This window comes from Rana temporaria, chromosome 3, assembly GCF_905171775.1.
Source record: "Rana temporaria chromosome 3, aRanTem1.1, whole genome shotgun sequence".
NCBI lineage: Eukaryota > Metazoa > Chordata > Amphibia > Anura > Ranidae > Rana > Rana temporaria.
The window spans coordinates 72,012,292-72,032,082 of NC_053491.1; the positions used below are offsets into that span (position 1 = coordinate 72,012,292).

At 43.8% G+C, this 19,791-nt stretch overlaps 1 protein-coding gene across 1 annotated transcript in view; it reads right to left on the reverse strand.

Annotated features, from left to right (window-relative positions):
- Positions 1-19,375, reverse strand: part of MNS1 (meiosis specific nuclear structural 1) — a 52,956-nt gene extending 33,581 nt beyond the window's left edge. Inside the window, exons 1-5 of the mRNA XM_040342740.1 lie at positions 19,269-19,375; positions 14,488-14,703; positions 11,800-11,927; positions 10,216-10,318; positions 1,731-1,960 (exon numbers count right to left, since the gene is read on the reverse strand). Coding sequence (XP_040198674.1) covers positions 1,731-1,960; positions 10,216-10,318; positions 11,800-11,927; positions 14,488-14,703; positions 19,269-19,274 — 683 coding nt within the window. The 5' untranslated portion in view covers positions 19,275-19,375. The remainder of the gene's footprint in view (positions 1-1,730; positions 1,961-10,215; positions 10,319-11,799; positions 11,928-14,487; positions 14,704-19,268) is intronic.
- Between the last annotated feature and the right edge of the window lie 416 nt (positions 19,376-19,791).

Here is a 19,791-nt window from a genome sequence, read left to right on the forward strand (position 1 = left end):
TTGCAGTCAAACTTCATATTTAAAAGATAGAATAATTTAGTTTTTACTAAAAACTATCTTACCTATTCAAGTTGTAAAGCGCTGCGCAAACTGTTGGCGCTAAATAAATCCTTTATAATAAAATTATTCCCCTTATCCAACCTAAATTAGAAACCCTACAATTACAGCAGATATATGTTATATGGGCGGCTTAGGTGCATATATTGCTTACTGGAGCTGTTTAACCACTTGCCGACTGCCTCACGCACATTTACGTTGGCAGAATGGCACGGGCAGGCAAAGCAACGTGCGTGTATATATACGTTGCTTTGAACCCACACACCAGCAGTGGTCTCCGTGACCGTGCCCCCGCGGACTGGATGTCCGCCGGTGTCCTGCGATCGGGTCACAGAACGGGGGGGATGCCTTTGTAAACAAGGCATCTCCCTGTTCTGCCTGGTGACACAGCACTGATCGTCTGTTCCCTCTCATCGGGAGCAGCAATCAGTGACGTGTAACAGTAAACCACGCTCCCTAACCGTTAGAATCATTACCTAGGACACACTTAACCCCTTCCCCGCTCCCTAGTGGTTAACCCCTTCACTGCCAGTCACATTTATACAGTAATCAGTGCATTTTTATAGCACTGATCGCTGTATAAAATGTGAATGGTCCCAAAATAGTGTCAAAAGTGTCCGATGTGTCCGCCATAATGTTGCAGTCACAATAAAAAAAAAAAAAATAGCAGATCACCACCATAACAAGTTAAAAAAAAAAAAAAATGAATATTAAAAATGCCGCTATAACTTTTGTGCAAACCAATAGTATATGTTTATTTACCAAAAATATGTAGACTACTACTAAGGCCCCATACACACGATAGAATCCATCCGCTGAAAAATCCCAGCGAATGGGTTTCAGCGGATAGATCCTATGGTGTGTACACTCCAGCGGATCTGTTTCCGCGGATATTTATCCCCTGGGATGGATTCCAGCAGATAAATATTTGCTGACATGCTAAACAAATCTATCTGCTGGAATCCATCCCAACGGATGGATCCGCTGGTCTGTATAGACTCACCGGATCCATCCGTCCGAAGGGATCCCCCGCATGCGTCGTAATGATTCGACGCATGCGTGGAATTCCTTATATGACAGCGTCGCGCATGTCGCCGCGTCATAATCGCGGCGACGGCGTGACACGTCATCGCCAGAGGATTTCGGCGCGGATTTCAATGCGATGGTGAGTACACTCCATCGCAGAGAAATCCGCTGAAATCCTCGAGAGGATTTATCCGCGGAAACGGTCCGCTGGACCGTATTCGCGGATAAATCCTCTCGTGTGTATGGGGCCTTAAACCTTAACTGAGAAAAAATTCACTTTTTTTAAAAGATGGGGATATTTATTATAGCAAAAAGTACAAAATATTGTTTTTTTTTCAAAATTGTCGGTCTATTTTTGTTTATATTGCAAAAAATTAAAACCGCAGAGGTGATCAAATACCACCAAAATAAAGCGTCAATTTTGTTTGGGAGCCACGCCGCACGACAATTGTCAGTTAAAGTGACACAGTGGCGAATCGCAAAAGGTGGCCTGGTCATTTGGCAGCCAAATGGTCCGGGGATGAAGTGGTTAACTGTTCATTACAGATGCAGTCATATACAATTCATATTTACAGTCAGAAAATAAATTCTGCACATACACATATATTTCCTTTAGAAGGACCATCACACAAATTTTCTATACTTACGTCTGATCTTCTTCATAAATCTTCCTTACAATTTCATCTACCAGGATTTTCTCCCTCAGGAACTCCTGATAAGCTTCCTGCCTCTTTATCTCCTTTTCTTCCAGCTGCGTTTCCAGCTCCTTCTGGTAATGCAGCTTCTCATGATAGCGCCGGGTCTCTTTAGCCAGTTCCTCCTCTGAAGCCCTTTCATGTTCCTCCTTCATTTTGCGAGCTATTTCAGATTCACGTTTCTATTCAGTATGCAAAAGTTTTGTGAGTGACAGGTTAGAGAAAGAATATTTCAATGACAAAAAGAGGATTGTTGTACCTACTGCAAAATTCTAATTTTGGAGTCCATTTTAAAAAGGTACAGGAATTTAGATGCTATCAGATTATACTGCCAACTACAACATTGGAAACTGCCAGACAAAAAAACAAATAAGGTCAGCCCCAGGATAACCTATTCTCCCCCCTGAATGCCTCAGTTTCAAGCAATCAGTACCAAGAGCATGAACATAAAACACAGAGGGGTGTGATCTGTGTCCCACAATGGACTCTAAGAAAATTATTTTACAACAAATTCATAAATTCTATTTTCTTATTGTCCATTGAGGGACACAGGATTTCAGCAACTGTCGGGAAGTTGAAAAGCAGTCAAACTGAGAGGTGGGCAACACAGCAACAACCGCTAACAGACGCAAAGATAAAAGCTAGGAACTGTCTGTAGCGCAGGGGCCACCTGAGGAACCAAGCCCAAACCTGAAGCGGAGGAGGCTGGGCTCTCTGCTATAGACAGGGAAAGCAACCCAAAATGACCAGAGAAAGAACACACCTAGACTGACAGGTTGCCACCAGAGGAAATTACGCTACATGGAAGAATACCCCAACCTAAACAAGCATAAGCAACAAAAACCTCACCAAAAACAGGGAGCACAATAACAAATTTATGCGAAGAGAGGAGAAGAGCCACAAAGTGGCTATAGTACCTCGCTGCTCCCGCCCCCTGCAGCTCGTTACCTCTGCTGGCTCCTGCCACTATGTGGGCCCATTATATGTTAAGGGGCACGCTGATGGGCCCATTATATGTTAAGGGGCACACTGATGGGCCCACTATATGTTAAGGGGCACGCTGATGGGGATATCTGATGTAAGGGGCACTCTGACAGGAATGCCTGATGTAAGGTGGCACCGTGATGGGGACACCTGACGTAAAGGGGCACTGTGATAGGGATACCTGATGTAAAGGGGCTGATGATGGGGATACCTGACGTAAAAGGGGCAGTTTGATGGGCACACCTAATCTAGGGGCACTGTGATGGGGATGCCTGACATAAAGGGGCACTCTGATGGGGACAAATGACATAAAGGGGCACTCCGATGGGCACACTTGATGTTCTGGGGACACCTGATGTGAGGAGACATGCTGATGGCGACACCTAATGTAAGGGGGCACTCTGATAAGGACACCCTATGTAAGGGGGCACTGAGATGGGGGAGCCCTATATAATAGGGGGACTCTGAAGGGGAAAAATTATGTAAGTGACTGGACCTCCTGGAATTTTAATTCCATACCCCTGACCTAGATGGTGTCAAACTGAGTTTTGAACCAGGAGACTTGCCCAGGGTAGGATCCCAGGATGTAAAAGGAACCACCTTCTCTGGAAGGCCATATAATATAGCCAGGGATGGTGCCACCGATTCTATAGAAGCAAAGCCATTAGACTGCACCAGAAAAAAAGCTTCGATAGCAGAGAAAGGGGCTGAGGAAGGCCCGCCAATGCTTAACATTTCTGCAAGGCAGAAGGGGTTAATTCCTGTCAGATGATGAGAGGTATATAAAAGATATGCCAGCTGTGTCTCTTTATATTGAGGAACTAAACTGGTTTACCTCACAGGTAATAGACAGCATCCAGTGCCGAGACCTGATGAAGCCAGATCCAGCTGGACCTTGCAGATGTTAGGTTCTTTGAGAAGACCCCAACTTCAAAAAAGTCCACAAAGCTGACTCTTCCCAGGGGGTTGTCCAAGTGTCTCACAATGGGAAAGGCCAAACACAAGAACCAATGCTCCAAGAAGTATCAGATGTGCATGGGCAACAATGAGGATTAGTATTCTTATCCCAACAGGGAATGATCAGAGCCAGTCCCAGTCAACCTAGTAGGTCAGAGGTCCCTCTGCAGGAGAGGAACACTGAAGGATACACAATTCTATTAAGGGCTTTACATGCCCCAAGGACAGGAGACTTCCCTAAGATAAGAGTTTTAGCTTGCATGGGACAGAGACTGGGTTCACACATACCTGTAGACAGGAGTAAGGGGTGAGAGGAACCCAGGGGAAGTCCTCCATTTTTGGAAGTTGGAGCAGAAGGCTTTTCAGAGAGCTTAGAATGGGAGAAACATAGGATTGGAACATTGGCCTTCCATGGAATTCCTGATGATCCTTCATCATGTGAAGGTCCAAATATACAATGCCTCCCCTAAGGCTAAGCAAATCATATGCTCTTTGGATACATTATCAACATCTCAGCAGCAAGACAGCGCCTGTCAAAGAAAACATCGATTTAAGCAGGGATTCCAATTCCTGTCAGTAGAATCCCTAAAAAGGTAAGCACAGCCTCTACCTGTCTAGTCGTTTTCCTTTTAAAGGTGGGTCACTGGCAGATCCACAAAGGGGAACAGATCCAACACACCCTCAAGTGGGGCCCAGGACTCTTCAGAGTGTTTTCTGCCCACACAAATGAATACCTCAAACAGCGGTTTGTAATGGAAAGGTCTTTGCGTCTCTTGTACTGCATTAATAAGGGGCAAAATGATCCCTTGTGATTTTGAAGTGAATGCAGGAGACTACAGTGCCTCAAAAACAGTCTCTTTGGAGATAAATTGTTAGAACTCTGAATCCGAGTCAAAGGGTGATCACAGTGACTGGTGGCTCAGCTTATACTAGGGCCTCAAAAATGTCGGAGAAAGATTCTTCAGGAAATGGCACTGAAGCATGCCTACCCCTTGCAATCATTGTCTTCAAGAGATTGGATGAATTTGGCCACAAAGTATTGCAGTAGAGGTCCCTGATGACAGGGTAGGGCAGTCAGTGGGGACTCAGCCTCACCCAACAGAGGGAGACTCTGATTATGTAGACCCTACGACTACAGGATGACCAATTTCCAGATTGAAGGAATTGGTGCTTTCAAAGGATAGTAGATGCCATGGGAACCATTAGAGTATGGGCTTTGGTCACCCATAGCAGTGGGGCTGTCCTCTCTGTGTGCAAGCATGTTACGCTGCGTGGAGGTGATGCAACTAGGACAAAACTGTGAGGTAAGGATTCAGATTCTCATAAACCCAGACAGTGAGGTGTAGATGTTAGAGGTGACCAGGTCACTGTAGGCAGAAGGAGCAGAACAAAGATGGGAGTTTCAGGTGATGCAAGAGCAGCAGTAGGATGTTGTTTCCTCTACACTGAATGCAAGAAAGAGTGCACAAAGTGATAGCGCCCAACACTTTACCCAGCAGATCTGCACTCAGTTCCTCAGCTTTAACCCCTACTGCGGTCGAACCGACAGTAGCCTGAAATTTGCAAGGTGCCCAGCAGTGCAAATAGCATTGTAGCTCCAGGAGATCAGCCAGAATGAGCCTTCAGAGAACAAGCAGGCGCTGAGGCAATGCCACAGCTCTGGACCTGAAAAAATGCTATGTGACTAACTTTTACCCATACGTAATGTTTGGAAAGCTCCACAAATAGAACTCAGCACATGATAGTCACATTCTAGGCTAGTCCTACAATGTCCAGGTCAGAAGACTCTGGCACCAACGTAAAGCTGAAGAAAGTCTGATCTGTGTAGCAGCAATATAGAGACCAGTGAAAGCAGGATCATAGGGCCAAATCTACAAAGATCGTGCCTAACTTAATTTTTTCCATTTAAGTTACACTGCCTTAAAATTTCTACCTAAGTGCCCGATCCACAAAGCACTTACCTAGAAATTTTGGGCTGTGTAACTTAAATTCCGCCGTCGCAAGGCGTTCCTATTCAAATGGGGGCGATTCCCACTTAAATTAGGCGCGCTACCGCGCATGCTCGTGACGTCATTTTCCCGACGTGCATAGCGCAAAATTACGTTACGCCAAGCTTTGTGGATTGCGACGGGTCAATAAAGTTGCGTCGGGAAAAAAAAAAGATACGGCGGAAAAAAAAAAAATTCCAAATTTAAAAAAAATCGTGTCGCTGGACAGAAAGGTCTGCTTTTACATGGTGTACTAACTTTACACCATGTAAAAGCAGCCCTAATTTTGCGTATGCAAACTAAAACTTACGGAGAAAAAACGAAGCTGAAAAGCTTTGTGGATCCCCGTAAGTGCTAATTTGCATACCCGAGGCGGCATTTCGACACAAAATGCCCCCAGCAGCGGATGCGGTACTGCATCCTAAGATCCGGCAGTGTAAGTCCCTTACACATGCCGGATCTTCTGCCTAACTATGGAAAACTGATTCTGTGGATCAGTTCCATAGTTAGGAACAGGGATACAACGGCGTTACAGCAATTGGCCCATAGTGATAAATCCTGTTTTAAGTTAATAGGAGGAAGAATCTAAAAAACAAAAAGGGCTAGCAACATTTGTTTAGATTTTTCACTGCACGGCTGAAGAAAATATTTCTGTCCTTCTAGGATACCTGCAAAGAGCATTAGACATAATGGGGATGATTTACTAAAAACAGGAGACTGCAAGCTCTGCACAGAAAATTATTCCACAAGCTGAAGTTAGAAGCTGACTGGCTACCATGTACAGCTGCACTAGATTTTGCACGCTCCAGTTTTAGTAAATCAACCCCAGTGGATAGAGGAGGGGGGTTTTCCTGGGCTTGCCTACAATTTTTTTTTCCAGTGCCCAATACCACTATAGGTGACAGTATAACTCAATGGTATCTGGATCTCCACGTCCCTCAATGGATGAGAGGGAAAAAAAAAAACATATAAACATCCACATGGGTCTATTAATTCACATGCATGTTTAAAGTGTATGTGTATTGCAGCGATGTACGAAATATGTAATATTTTGTATTGACATATGCTTCATGTATTTTTACACTGCCATCTATAGTTCTGTTGTGGGACCACATATATTCATGTTTATAATCAGTTACAGGTAAGCAAGCCTATGCACCACCACACTCACTAAATGTGGGAAGAGTTGCCCTTGTCCAGCAGGTGCTTCACAGATGCTTTATATTGGTTTGGTAGTAGCTGATCTGATTTCTGTGTTTGTATTTAGCTAGGTTCTGTCACCAGATTATGGTGGTGATCAGACTGAGCTGCTCTGTATTATTATGGCAAGGTTCAACATATAAATGTAGCATTCAGGACCACCAGAAGGAAAAACTTTCTTCTTTTGATAAGCTGCTAATAATTACCAGGAGAAGATTTTAAAAGTACATTGGATATCTGGCTAACTCTGTGTCATAGTATGTTACCTACGATTGGTATACTGTATATACATTGCTGTGTACTTCCAATCTTTACTTCCTGTACTAAAATATAAGTGAACAGGACTTGTTGTAAAATAGAAGTATGGATGTATAGCAGGCATCCCAACAAGCTTTACTGCACTTACAGTACTTTAGCAACAATCCCAACCCCATAAAAATGCAGGACTTTTTTGCAAGTAACCTTTTCTTTATACAGTGCCTTGAAAAAGTATTCATACTCCTTGAAATTTTCCACATGTTGTCATGTTACAACCAAAAACGTAAAAAAATAAATGATTGGGATTTTATGCGATAGGCCAACACAAAGTGGCACATAATTGTGAAGTGGAAGGAAAATGATAAATGGTTTTCAATTTTTTGTTACAAATAAATATGTGAAAAGTGTGGCGTGCATTTATATTCAGACCCCTTTACTCCGATACTCCTGACTAAAATCTAGTGGAACCAACTGCCTTCAGAAGTCACCTACTTATTAAATAGAATCCACCTGTTTGTAATTTAATCTCAGTGTAAATACAGCTGTTCTGTGAAGCCCTCAGATGTTTGTTAGAAAACGTTAGTAAATAAACAGAATCATGAAGGCCAAGGAACACACCAGACAGGTCAGGGATAAAGTTGTGGAGAAGTTTAAAGCAGGGTTAGGTTATAAAAATATATCCCAAGCTTTGAACATCTCGCAAAGCACTGTTCAATCCATCATCCGAAAATGGAAAGAGTATGGCACAACTGCAAACATACCAAGACAGGGCCGTCCATGTAAACTGACAGGCCCGGGCAAGGAGAGCATTAATCAGAGAAGCAGCCAAGAGGCCCATGGTAACTCTGGAGGAGCTGCAGAGAGCCACAGCTCAGGTGGGAGAATCTGTCCACAGGACAACCATTAGTCGTGCACTCCACAAATCTGGCCTTTATGGAATTGTGGCAAAAAGAAGGCCATTGTTGCCAGAAGCCATTTTGAGGACACAGCACAAATGTGCAAAAATGTGCTCTGGTCAGACGAGACCAAAATTGAACTCCTTGGCCTAAAATGTGTGATGGAAAACTAACACTGCACATCACCCTGAACACACAATCCCCACCATGAAACATGCTGGTGGCAGCATCATGTTGTCAGGATGCTTTTCTTCAGCAGGGACAGGGAAGCTGGTCAGAGTTGATGGGAAGATGGATGGAGCCAAATACAGGGCAATCTTAGAAGAAACCCTGTTCAAGTCTGCAAAAGACTTGAGACTTCCAGCAGGACAACAGCCCTAAACATACAACCAGAGCTACAATGGAATAGTTTGGATTAAAGCATATTCATGTGTTAGAATGGTCCAGTCAAAGTCCAGACCTAAATCCAATTGAGAATCTGTGGCTAGACTTGAAAATTGCTGTTCAGACGCTCTCCATCCAATCTGACAAATCGTGAGCTATTTTGCAAGAAGAATGGGCAAAAATGCCACTCTCTAGATGTGCAAAGCTGGTAAAGACATCCTTAAAAAAGACTTGCAGCTGTAATTGCAGTGAAAGTGGGTTCTACAAAGTATTGATTCAGGGGGGCTGAATATTAATGCACCCCACACTTTTCAGTTATTTATTTAAAAAAAAAAAAAATAATAATTCAAAACCATTTATAATTTTCCTTCCACTTCAGAATTATGTGCCACTTTGTGTTGGTCTATCACATAAAATTCCAATAAAATACATTTACTTTTTTAGTTGTAAACATGATAAAATGTGGAAAATTTCAAGGGGTATGAATACTTTTTCAAGGCACTGGGCCAGATTCACAAAGAGATACGACGGCGTATCTCCTGATACGCCGTCGTATCTCTGAGATCCGACGGTCGGATCTATGCGACTTATTCATAAGAATCAGTTACTCATAGATCTCCCTTAGATCCGACAGGTGTAAGTGACTTACACCGTCGGATCTTAGGCTGCAATCTTCCGCTGTCCGCTAGGTGGTGTTTCGTGTTTTACTCGCGACGAATATGCAAATGAGGAGATACGCCGATTCTGAAACGAACACCCGCCCGTCTTTTTTTTTAAGTCGTTTGCGTTCGGCTTTTTCCGGCGGATAGTTACCCCTGCTATATGAGGGGTAGCTAATGTTAAGTATGGCCGTCGTTCCCGCGCCGAGTTTTGAATTTTTACGTTGTTTGCGTAAGTCGGTCGCGAATACGGATGGCCGTAATTTACGTTAACGCCGAAAACAATGACGTCCTAGCGACGTCATTTGGAGCATGCGCACTGGAAAATTTCGCCGGCGACGCATGCGCAGTTAAATCGGCGCGGTTACGCGCCTGATTTAAATTGTACACTCCCCCTAGCCACGGAATTTGAATTCCGCCGGGGGAGTTACGATCCGCCGGTGCAAGTTTGGAGGTAAGTGCTTTGTGAATACTGCACTAGCCTCGCAAAATTGCGCCGGCGGATCGTAAATCACATAGATTACGCGGATCTAAAGATCCGCTAATCTATGTGAATCTGGCCCAGTGTATCTGTCTGGGGCTCAATGTTAAAGAAGCAGTGCTCTATCTGTGTCTTGTCTTGTCTATTGTTTTGTTTTTTGTTTAAATTCTTCAATAAAAACAATTAGAGCCGGTTCACATACAGGCGACACGACTTTGGGGGCGACTCGGCAAGGCGATCTCAAGGCGTCTTGAGAGGCAACTTGCAAAATGACTTCAGTGTTGAAGTCAATGCAAGTCGCGCCGAATCGCCCCCAAAGTCGTACAGGAACCTTTTTCTAAGTCGGAGCGACTTGCGTCGCTCCTATTAGAACGGTTCCATTCACTACAATGGGACGCGACTTGTCAGGCGGCTGTGTCGCCTGACGAGTCGCCCCAGTGTGATCCGGGTCTTAAAAAAAAAAAAAAAAGGAAGCAGTGCTGACCTTATGTACTGTATACAACCTCTGGGCTCCCATCTTTCGAATAAATTACTTTTATGGGTAAGCACAAAAAAAAAATGTTCAAATCTTTTAAATGGCCAATATATATATAGCTTGGTGTTCTTCTCATCAAAAGTAGAAAAACTTACAATTTTCTCATATTTAACGACCTCTTTTTCTGCTACTTGTGCAGCCCGCTCTCTGGTTAGATAGGCAGACTTCAGCTTTTGCTCTAATTCTCGGAGCTCCAGGCTGGGAAAAGAGTACAGTCATTATAAACAAATTAAAGTAGAAGTTCAGTCAATTCCCAACTATACTTAAACCTGCTACCACCCCGATTCTAAGCATATTCTAACTGCCCTGTAAGGGAAAGAGGTCTACAATTACCTATGCTGAGGGCACTCAGGTCCAGTCCCGCGATTCCCCCCTAGGAGAGAGGAGAGATCACCGGCAATGGTTGCAAAGCCTGGGTGATGACAACGTCCATAGGCTTACTATGGAGCATCTGTTGTCGGCTGTCCCTCCTCTACAATGAAGCCGGTGCTGGAATTCGATCATGTAACTAGACATAAGTGCCCTCAGAAAAGGTAAGTATACACATCTTTCTTTTACAGGGTAGTTAGAATAGACCTTAAAATGGGGGTGGGAGCAGGTTTATGTATGTTTTTCTAAAGGACAAACAAGGCTTTTTTGTGATATTGTCTAGCAAAAATGTTTTATGCAAATCTTAGACATAATAATAATAATAATAATAATAATAATAATAATAATAATATTGCCCTATTGTAAATGTGACACAAAATAAAAAAATGTTGTTTAAATATTAATGGTTACTAATACAATGTGTATTAAAAAAAATAAAAGTAAGGCTGCTTTCACACTGAGGCGTGCAGCCGCGGTGATGGTATAGCCGCGCTATTTGTAGCGCGGCTATACCGTCGTATTTACCGCGATATTCGGGCGCTAGCGGTGAGGTTTTAACTCCCGCTAGCGGCCGATAAAAGGGTTAATACTGCCCGCACTGCGGGCGGTATTACCACGCTTTCCCATTGATTTCAATGGGAAGGCGCGGTATAGGAGCGGTGAACACACCACTCCTATACCGCGGTAAAGATGCGGCTAGCAGGACTTCACATTGAACACTACAGGGCATGATTTTTCATGCGGTATAGCAGCGCTATTTTTAGCGCTGTACCGCATGAAAAACGCCCCAGTGTGCAAGGGGCCTAATAGTTGACAGGAGAAGGGTAAGAAGGAGTTACTTAGGGCTGATTAGCGTTAACAAAGGGTTAAATAGACAAAAAAAATAAAACTTTTTAAATTTACAGGCAGCAGATTGAAGTTCATCAGTTTTTTTGCAGATAAATGAAGCAGAGTAGATACAAATATAACAATGTTACTTTGTATCGCTCTATATAGCAAAGGGTTTTGAGAGACATGAGTCATGTGACCCTCTTTTTGACATCTGCAGCAGCTACAGCTAATGTATGTACACGGCAGAGGGGCAAAAAGGACAAGACGTGCCACACGCATCCTGTTTACGTTGACGAAATTTTTGTGGCGTGTATTATATGTTCAGTGTCCTCAACTTGTTAAGCAAAAAAACAAAAAGGTCTACAAAGAAGCGGAATATACACACACACACATATATATATATATATATATATATATATATATATATATATATATATATATATATATATATATTTTTGGCCTTCATTTCAATAAACTACCTGTTCTCTCGGATTTGTTGCCTCAGTTTTTCATCTTTGAGTTTTTCTTGCTTGATCCTAGCCAGTTCTGTCGCCATTCTTTCTTCCTGTTCCAACTGTAATTCCTTTAGTCTTTTCGTTTCCTCTGCCTATATTTAAAAAAAGCAATAAATCATGAATGAACTTCATATTCCTTTCGCAAAGTAACTCAGACGTAATAGTCTAAACTTTTCACTATGGAAAGTGTACAGACATACGCATGCTCATTTTTGACAACTGAACACCTGCTGAGAAAATAATTTATATTGTATATTTTTTTTCCCTAAACATGTAGTAGCGGACAAAGGCCACCTCCCAGTGATTAGCACGCAAAATGCTCTTTGTGCTTGTCTTAAGCTGGCCATAGATGTATCAAAATTCAGCCAGTTTAGCAGGGACCAGCTACATTTCAATCCATGTGTGGCCACTGCAGTTGAACAGGAGTCGATCAGCCGATCAGCTGAAAAAAAAAAAATATTAAATTCAAAGAGAAGCGTTTTAGCATTTTAAAAAATAGTTTTGCGATCCAGGAATCCCTTACAGACATCACAGACAGATCCCAAACCTCCACTGCAGCATCAGCTTGCACAAAACACACCCCTAGCCTGCTGAATGGACAATAAAGCTGTCAGGGTTTCTCTGGTATAAAATTATCAATAATACAGAATACTGATGAGAGAGGCAGACTAAACTTCCAATGAAGTCAGTAGTACAGGTGTTCACTGACCTCACAATAAAGGCCTCGAAAGACTAAAGTTTGAGACATGTAGAAAGCCTAAAGTGATATTAAAGTCAGGTTTTGTTTTAAATAACAAACATGTTATACTCACCTCTTCTGTGCAATGGTTTTGTACAGAGCAGCCCAAATCCTCCTCCTCTTGGGCCCCCTGTGTGCACTCCTGGCCCCTCCCTCCTGCCAAGTGCCCCCAGAGCATGTAGCTTGCTCTAGGGGCACCCAAGCAGGCTCGCTCTAAACCAGAAACCAGTTTATTACACAAAGTCTGTGGTTCAACTGGCAGAAAGCACATTTGTTGCATAATATCAACTTCTTGCATTGTCTAAACACCGAGAAATGCCAACAAACTGAGAAAGACAAGTCTATTGCCGCGTACACACGATCGGTAAAACCAATGAGAACGGTCTGATGGACCGTTTTCATCGGACCAAACCGATCGTGTGTGGGCCCCATCGGTTATTTATCCATAGGTTAAAAAAAAAAGCAATCTTGTTTTAAATTTAACCGATGGATACCTAACTGATGGAAAAAAGAAAAAAAAAAAAAAAAAACGATCGTTAGTAGGCACAACCATCGGTTAAAAATCCACGCATGCTCAGAATGAAGTCGACGCATGCTTGGAAGCATTGAACTTCGTTTTTTTCAGCACATCGTTGTGTTTTACGTCACCGCGTTCTGACACGATCGTTTTTTTAACCGATGGTGTGTAGGCGCGACGGACCATCAGTCAGCTTCATCGGTTAACCTAGGACAACGGTCCTTCAGACCCTTCTCATCGGATGGACCGATCGTGTGTACGCGGCATATGACTATTTACCTAAACTAGCAAGAAACACTGAGAAGCATACACAAGAAATCTTTAACGAAGTACAACCTTATTGAATCTTTCCACAAAGGAAAATTAAAATTAATTTAAGGTTTTTTAATACTTATAAGGCAAAACAGTTTATATCTTAGAGACACTATTGTAAAATAACTATAGAGTATATGACATCCTACTATCTAAAGGACTCAATGATGACAAGAAATATTGTACCATGTATGCAAATTATCAAAATGTGGATGTAAACTCGATTCATGAAATTTGAGCTGGGCCCATACTGTATATGTGCAGTGTTTTGTTATCCCTCTTCAAAGCACCATGTCCCGCGGCTGTCTCCTGCTCTGTTCTTCTATTATCAGCATGAGAACTTCTGACAAGTTCTCAGTCAACTGAGATAAATGCAGCCAGAGTTTTGTGTTTGGGAGGATGCTATAAATAGATTAGCAGAGTGCTCAACTATTTAACGAACAGTTCTGAAAGTCTCTACCTATGAGCAGAGGGGTATATCAGAGAACGAGTTCCTAAAGCTCAGCAGCGGGGAGCGAGACCTCAAAGCGGAACTTCCCCTTTTGGGTGGAGCTCTGCTTTAAGACCCCTTTCACACTGGGGTGTTTTTCAGGCGCGTTTGGGCTAAAAATAGCACCCGAAAAATGGCTTCCCTGCAGTCTCAGTGTGAAAGCACTGGGGCGTTGCGCTGGCAGGACGTTAAAAAAAGTCCTGAAAGCAGCATCTGTATGGCGGTGAAGGAGCGGTGTATACACCGCTCCTGCCCATTGAAATGAATGGGCACTGCTGCCGAAGCGCCTGCAGAGCGATTCGGCAGCGGACGCTACACAGGCACATTTAACCCCTTCATCTGCTGCTAACAGGGGTTAAAAGAGGCCCGCTAGCGGCCGAATAGCGCCGCTAAAATGACGGTAAAGCGCCGCTAAAACTAAAAACGCCCCCCTGCCCCAGTGTGAAAGCAGCCTAAGTCACAAAAACTTAAATAAATGTAACACTTTTCAGATATTACTAAATGCAATCGAAAAGAATCAGAAATCCATCAATTACCAACCCTAAGCCACATGTTTATCTGGAGTATCAAATAATAGATGAGCAGATTTCTTACATGCTGAATGGCATCTTCCATTTGTCTCTCCTGTTCTTCATCTTGCAGTCTTCTAAGATAGCGCTTCTTCTCCACACGGTCCTCACTTTGTAGAGATGCTTCCAGCTGCTGCTCCTGGTTCAGTCTTTTTATCTGGTCTTCCCGGGTAAATTCCCGACGTTGAGCTTCAGCTATTTGCTTTTCCCTCTGACTGCATGTCAGTCCTCTCTTTGAGACCTAATCAAAAAGATAAATAAATTCCTGAAATTCACCATGAATTTGCAAAAGAGGACATAAAGTGTAAACCCTACCAAAGAATTATTAATACCCAACTTTGGGTCTGGGGCGGCTGGTAACAGAGATGAGCGGAGGAAAGATGGTCTCTGCTCATCTCTATGGTCTATGACAGGGATATGCAATTAGCAGACCTCCAGCTGTTGCAGAACTACAAGTCCCATGAAGCATAGCAAAACTCTGACAGCCACAAGCATGACACCCAGAGGCATGATGGGACTTGTAGTTTTGCAACAGCTGGAGGTCTGCTAATTGCATATCCCTGGTCTAGGAGGACCGCAGTGACGTCACTTCTGGTTTCTGTCCCAATGTAAACAAGGCCATCTGTTTTTTTGTGTTTATAAGCATTAGACGAGATCAATGTTTTATTTTATTTTTTTATCTAATGCAGGGCTCGACAAAATCCAGGCGCCCGGTCGCAATTGCGACTAAAAGTAGTGACCTGGCGCCCGGGGAAGCTTAGGCCTGCAGAAGGCCTCAATTACCGGCCGGCGCGATTGCGCGGCGGAAGAGGTGGGGGTGCACGGAGACACAGGATACCCCATCCTGTGTCTCCGTGCGCCCCCACCTTGCGATTGCGGCGGGCCGCACCAGCCGGTAATTGAGGCTGCGGCTTTGCGGCCTTCTGCAGGCCTAAGCTTCCTTCTGTGATCTGGCGCCATCTTGTGGCGGCCGTTGGCATGACAAGTAAACCAGCAATTCTAATGGAGCTTGCCCGGTGTTTTCACTGCCATCTCCTTCCCTCTAATTGGAGCCCCCAAACATTATATATATTTTTTATTCTAAGAGAGATCCTAGAGAATAAAATGGTGGTCGTTGCAATACTTTCTGTCACACCGTATTTGCGCAGTGGTCTTACAAGCACACTTTTTTGGGGAAAAGATAAAAAAAATTTTATTAAAAAATAAGACACCAATAAAGTTAGCCAAATTTATTTTTATATTGTGAAAGATAATGTTACGCCGAGTAAATTGATACCCAACATGTCACGCTTCAAAATTGCGTCCACTCGTGGATTGGCGACAAACTTTTACCCTTTAAAATCTCCATAGGCGATGTTTAAAAAATTCTACAGGTTGCATGTTTTGAGTTACAGAGGAGGTCTAGGGCTAGAATTATTGTTCTCGCTCTTCAAATCGCGGTGATACCTCACATGTGTGGTTTGAATACCGTTTACATATGCGGGCGCTACTCACGTAGGCGTTCGCTCCTGCGAGCGAGCTTGGCAGGACGGGAGCGTTTTCTGCCTCCAAACTTTTTTAGCTGTCTCCTAGATTCCAAGCAAATTTGTCAAACCCTGATCTAATGCTTTACTTTTTATAGGAGAGATTTGGGATCTTATTGACCCCAGATCTCTCCATAAAGAGGACCTATCACTGCTTATTTCTATCACAAAGGATGTAATAGGAATAATAGTGTGCAACAAAAAAAAAGGGACTAGAAGCCTATTGGCTGTAAAGATGACAGCGTCCTCAACAACCAGTTACAGGTGGGCATAGCGGTGGCAAACATGCCGTTCTGCTACACAGTAATCAGAGACAGGCACTCTGTAAGTGGTGAACTCTGTAAGTATGCACTGCATACTAGCACATTATGCAATACTTACCTTAGAACGAAGCCTTCTAGCAGTGTAATGTCAGTGCTGACAGGGTATCCACCTTCACCAGGTCTTTCTTCCAGGTTCACAGGCTGTGGCAGCTTAAATGGCTGAGCTGCGATGACGTGGCATGAACAGGAGTCAGGGCCACGGCACAGCACTCTGAAGGAACAGCACAGGCATGCCATTCCATCAGAGTGCATGGTGACATTACCAGCTGCCAAAACGAGTGAATATCTCCTAAACACTGCACATTTAGGAGATATTCATTTTATAATAAGACTTACCTGGAGGTAGAAATACCAAAGCGGATATTACTACCACTTTACTGTAGGGCACAAGCCCTACCATGAGATTTTACACGTGCGCAGATGTGTAGACCGTGGGCATTTCCATGCATGAACAAACCGCAACCTAAGAAGAATAGCTGCCGGTAACTGGTACAGGCTGTCCGCAGATACACAGAAATGTCCTGTGTATGCACAGATGTGCTGAGAGTCCTTGCCAGGTCCTAGGGTAGGGGCATGATGGGATTACTAGTTTCACCATAGCTGGAGTGCCCAGGTTGCCTATTGGTGTCCTGGAGACCTGCTACACATCTGTACACTAAGGATGATCTCCGGCGTGTTCACACTCTCCATGTGCCCGCCAGGAAGTCGGCACCGCGCTGCGCGAATCACAGGCAGGGAGACATTGTCCCGATGCTCGGCTGCAGAGATCGGGAAATGTCTCCCTACCTGTGATTAGCGCAGCGCCGTGCAGACTTCCTGGCGGGCTCTGCACATGGAGTGTGCGAACACACCGGAGCTCATCCTTACTGTACACGTCTGATAATTAAAGGCGGTGGTGCCAAAGACAAGCGAGGTGGAGGGAGGGATAATTTCCCTGGGTGAAGTTCTCCTTTCAGGGGAGTGCTTTGAGGTGCTAAAAACACAGCTGAACCCACGTGTTTTTACTGCATGAAGGTAAAAAAAAACTCTGTGCAGCAGTCGCCCCCCTCGAATACTTACCTGAACACCTTTGCGATCTAGCAACGTGCATGAGACTCTCCCTCCTCATTGGTTGAGACAGCAGCGGAAGCCATTAGCCAGTGAGGAGAGAAAGGGGGTGGGGCTGAACCATGGACACACAGGGCAGTGGCTCGGGAGCGAGCCTGCTTGGGTGTCATCATTGCAAGCTGCTTGCTCTGGGGGTACTCAACAGGAGGGAGGAGCCTGTAGTGCTAGTGGGGGGACCCAAGATGAGGCGGATCAAGGCTGCTCTGTGCAAAAAAGTATAACATGTTTTTTATTTTAATAAAAATAAATGCCTTTAATATCACTTAACCACTTCCGGACTGCCGCATGTACATTTACGTTGGCAGAATGGCACGGACAGGCACATTGGCGTACCTGTACGTCCCTGCCTAGACGTGGGTCCGATCGGGACCCCCCCCCCGGTACATGCGGAGGTTCCCGTGGCTTCAGGAGCGATCCGGGACGACGGCGCGGCTATTCGTTTATAGCCGCTCCGTCGCGATCGCTCCCCGGAGCTGAAGAACGGGGAGAGCCGTATGTAAACGCGGCTTCCCCGTGCTTCACTATGGCGGCGCATCGATCGAGTGATCCCTTTTATAGGGAGACACGATCGATGACGTCAGTCCTACAGCCACACCCCCCTACAGTTGTAAACACACACTAGGTGAACACTAAATCCTACAGCGCCCCCTTGTGGTTAACTCCCAAACTGCAACTGTCATTTTCACAATAAACAATGCAATTTAAATGCATTTTTTGAGTGAAAATGACAATGGTCCCAAAAATGTGTCAAAATTGTCCGAAGTGTCCGCCATAATGTCGCAGTCACGGAAAAAAAATTGCTGATCGCCGCCATTAGTAGTAAAAAAAAAAAAAACTATCCCCTATTTTGTAAACGCTATAAATTTTGCGCAAACCAATCGATAAACGCTTATTGCGTTTTTTTTTACCAAAAATAGGTAGAAGAATACGTATCGGCCTAAACTGCGGGGGAAAAAAATTTGATATATGTTTTTGGGGGATATTTATTATAGCAAAAAGTAAAAAATATTGCATTTTTTTCAAAATTGTCGCTCTATTTTTGTTTATAGCACAAAAAATAAAAACCGCAGAGGATATCAAATACCACCAAAAGAAAGCTCTATTTGTGGGGAAAAAAGGACGCCAATTTTGTTTGGGAGCCACGTCGCACGACCGCGCAATTGTCTGTTAAAGCGACGCAGTGACGAATTGTAAAAACCCCTTGTGTCATTTAGCAGCATATTGGTCCGGTCCTTAAGTGGTTAAAATGAGCTCTAAGGATCCATAAACACCACAAAGCATGCATTTAGCACACATCCATTGACATGCATTGCGTTTTAAAATGGGCGTCAATACTTTTTTTTTTTACTAAACTTTATTCCTACATAAAACCTTAAACGGACTGTTATGACTCTGCCATTTACATGTGTTTACATGCGCTGCTTTGCGCTATATAAAAAATTAAAAGTATTGCACATGCTACTATTTTTACAGCACAGCGCACTGGGATGAACTGCTCCTTTAGAATACATTGGTTCTTCTGGTGTGAATGGGCCTAAGAGGGGATTTGTTCTCACTTACTATGGTGTCTACAGAACAGGAAGTGAAGGGAAATCTCCCAAATGTGTCACAAGCAGCAAAACAAGATGATAATAATAATAACAACAACAACAATAATAATAATAAAAGAGGTTCTCAGAATCTCAGCATTTCGTAATGTATGGAAAACCACAAGGTTTGGCTTGCAGACACACTATGACTATGGCATATAAACAATAGTCCTTGATGTGGAGAGCCCAGAACAATAGAGACATATAACATTTGGGGACACAGACACAATGATTACACAGGACTGGCTCCGTGTCATCTATTACCATCATGGCTCCGCAGACCCCGCGCTTCCCCTGATCCTGGTTGCCGCTCCTGTTTGCCCGCGTTACTCCGGTAACCAGGTTACCAAGGAAGTGTCCTGTACCTTCCCGCCCACCGTCCCTCACGTCACCGGACACGCCCCTCACATCCAAGTACACATAGGCAGGATGTGTCGCTCAACCACAGGGGCGGCCATGTTTTTGGTATCCTGCTAAAAATTTCTGTACATAAAATCACAGCGCGCAGCATACAGAAGCCGATATCTTCCGGGTATAGAATATATGATGTCCATAAATCATTATTATATAAAGCATGAGACATCTTCCAAGAATGTGGGCTCTTTATGTGTCCCTTGCCCGTATAGGTGTATAGAATTTGTTTGTCATAGCGCCCCCAGCGTTGGTTTATTTTTCTTTCCAGCGCGGTTCTTGTTTGAAAGCAGCTACAACTACAAATATATACAAATCCATCTATAAATACTGTAGCCACTGACTTTTAGTAAAAGAACACTTACCTGTCCAGTGT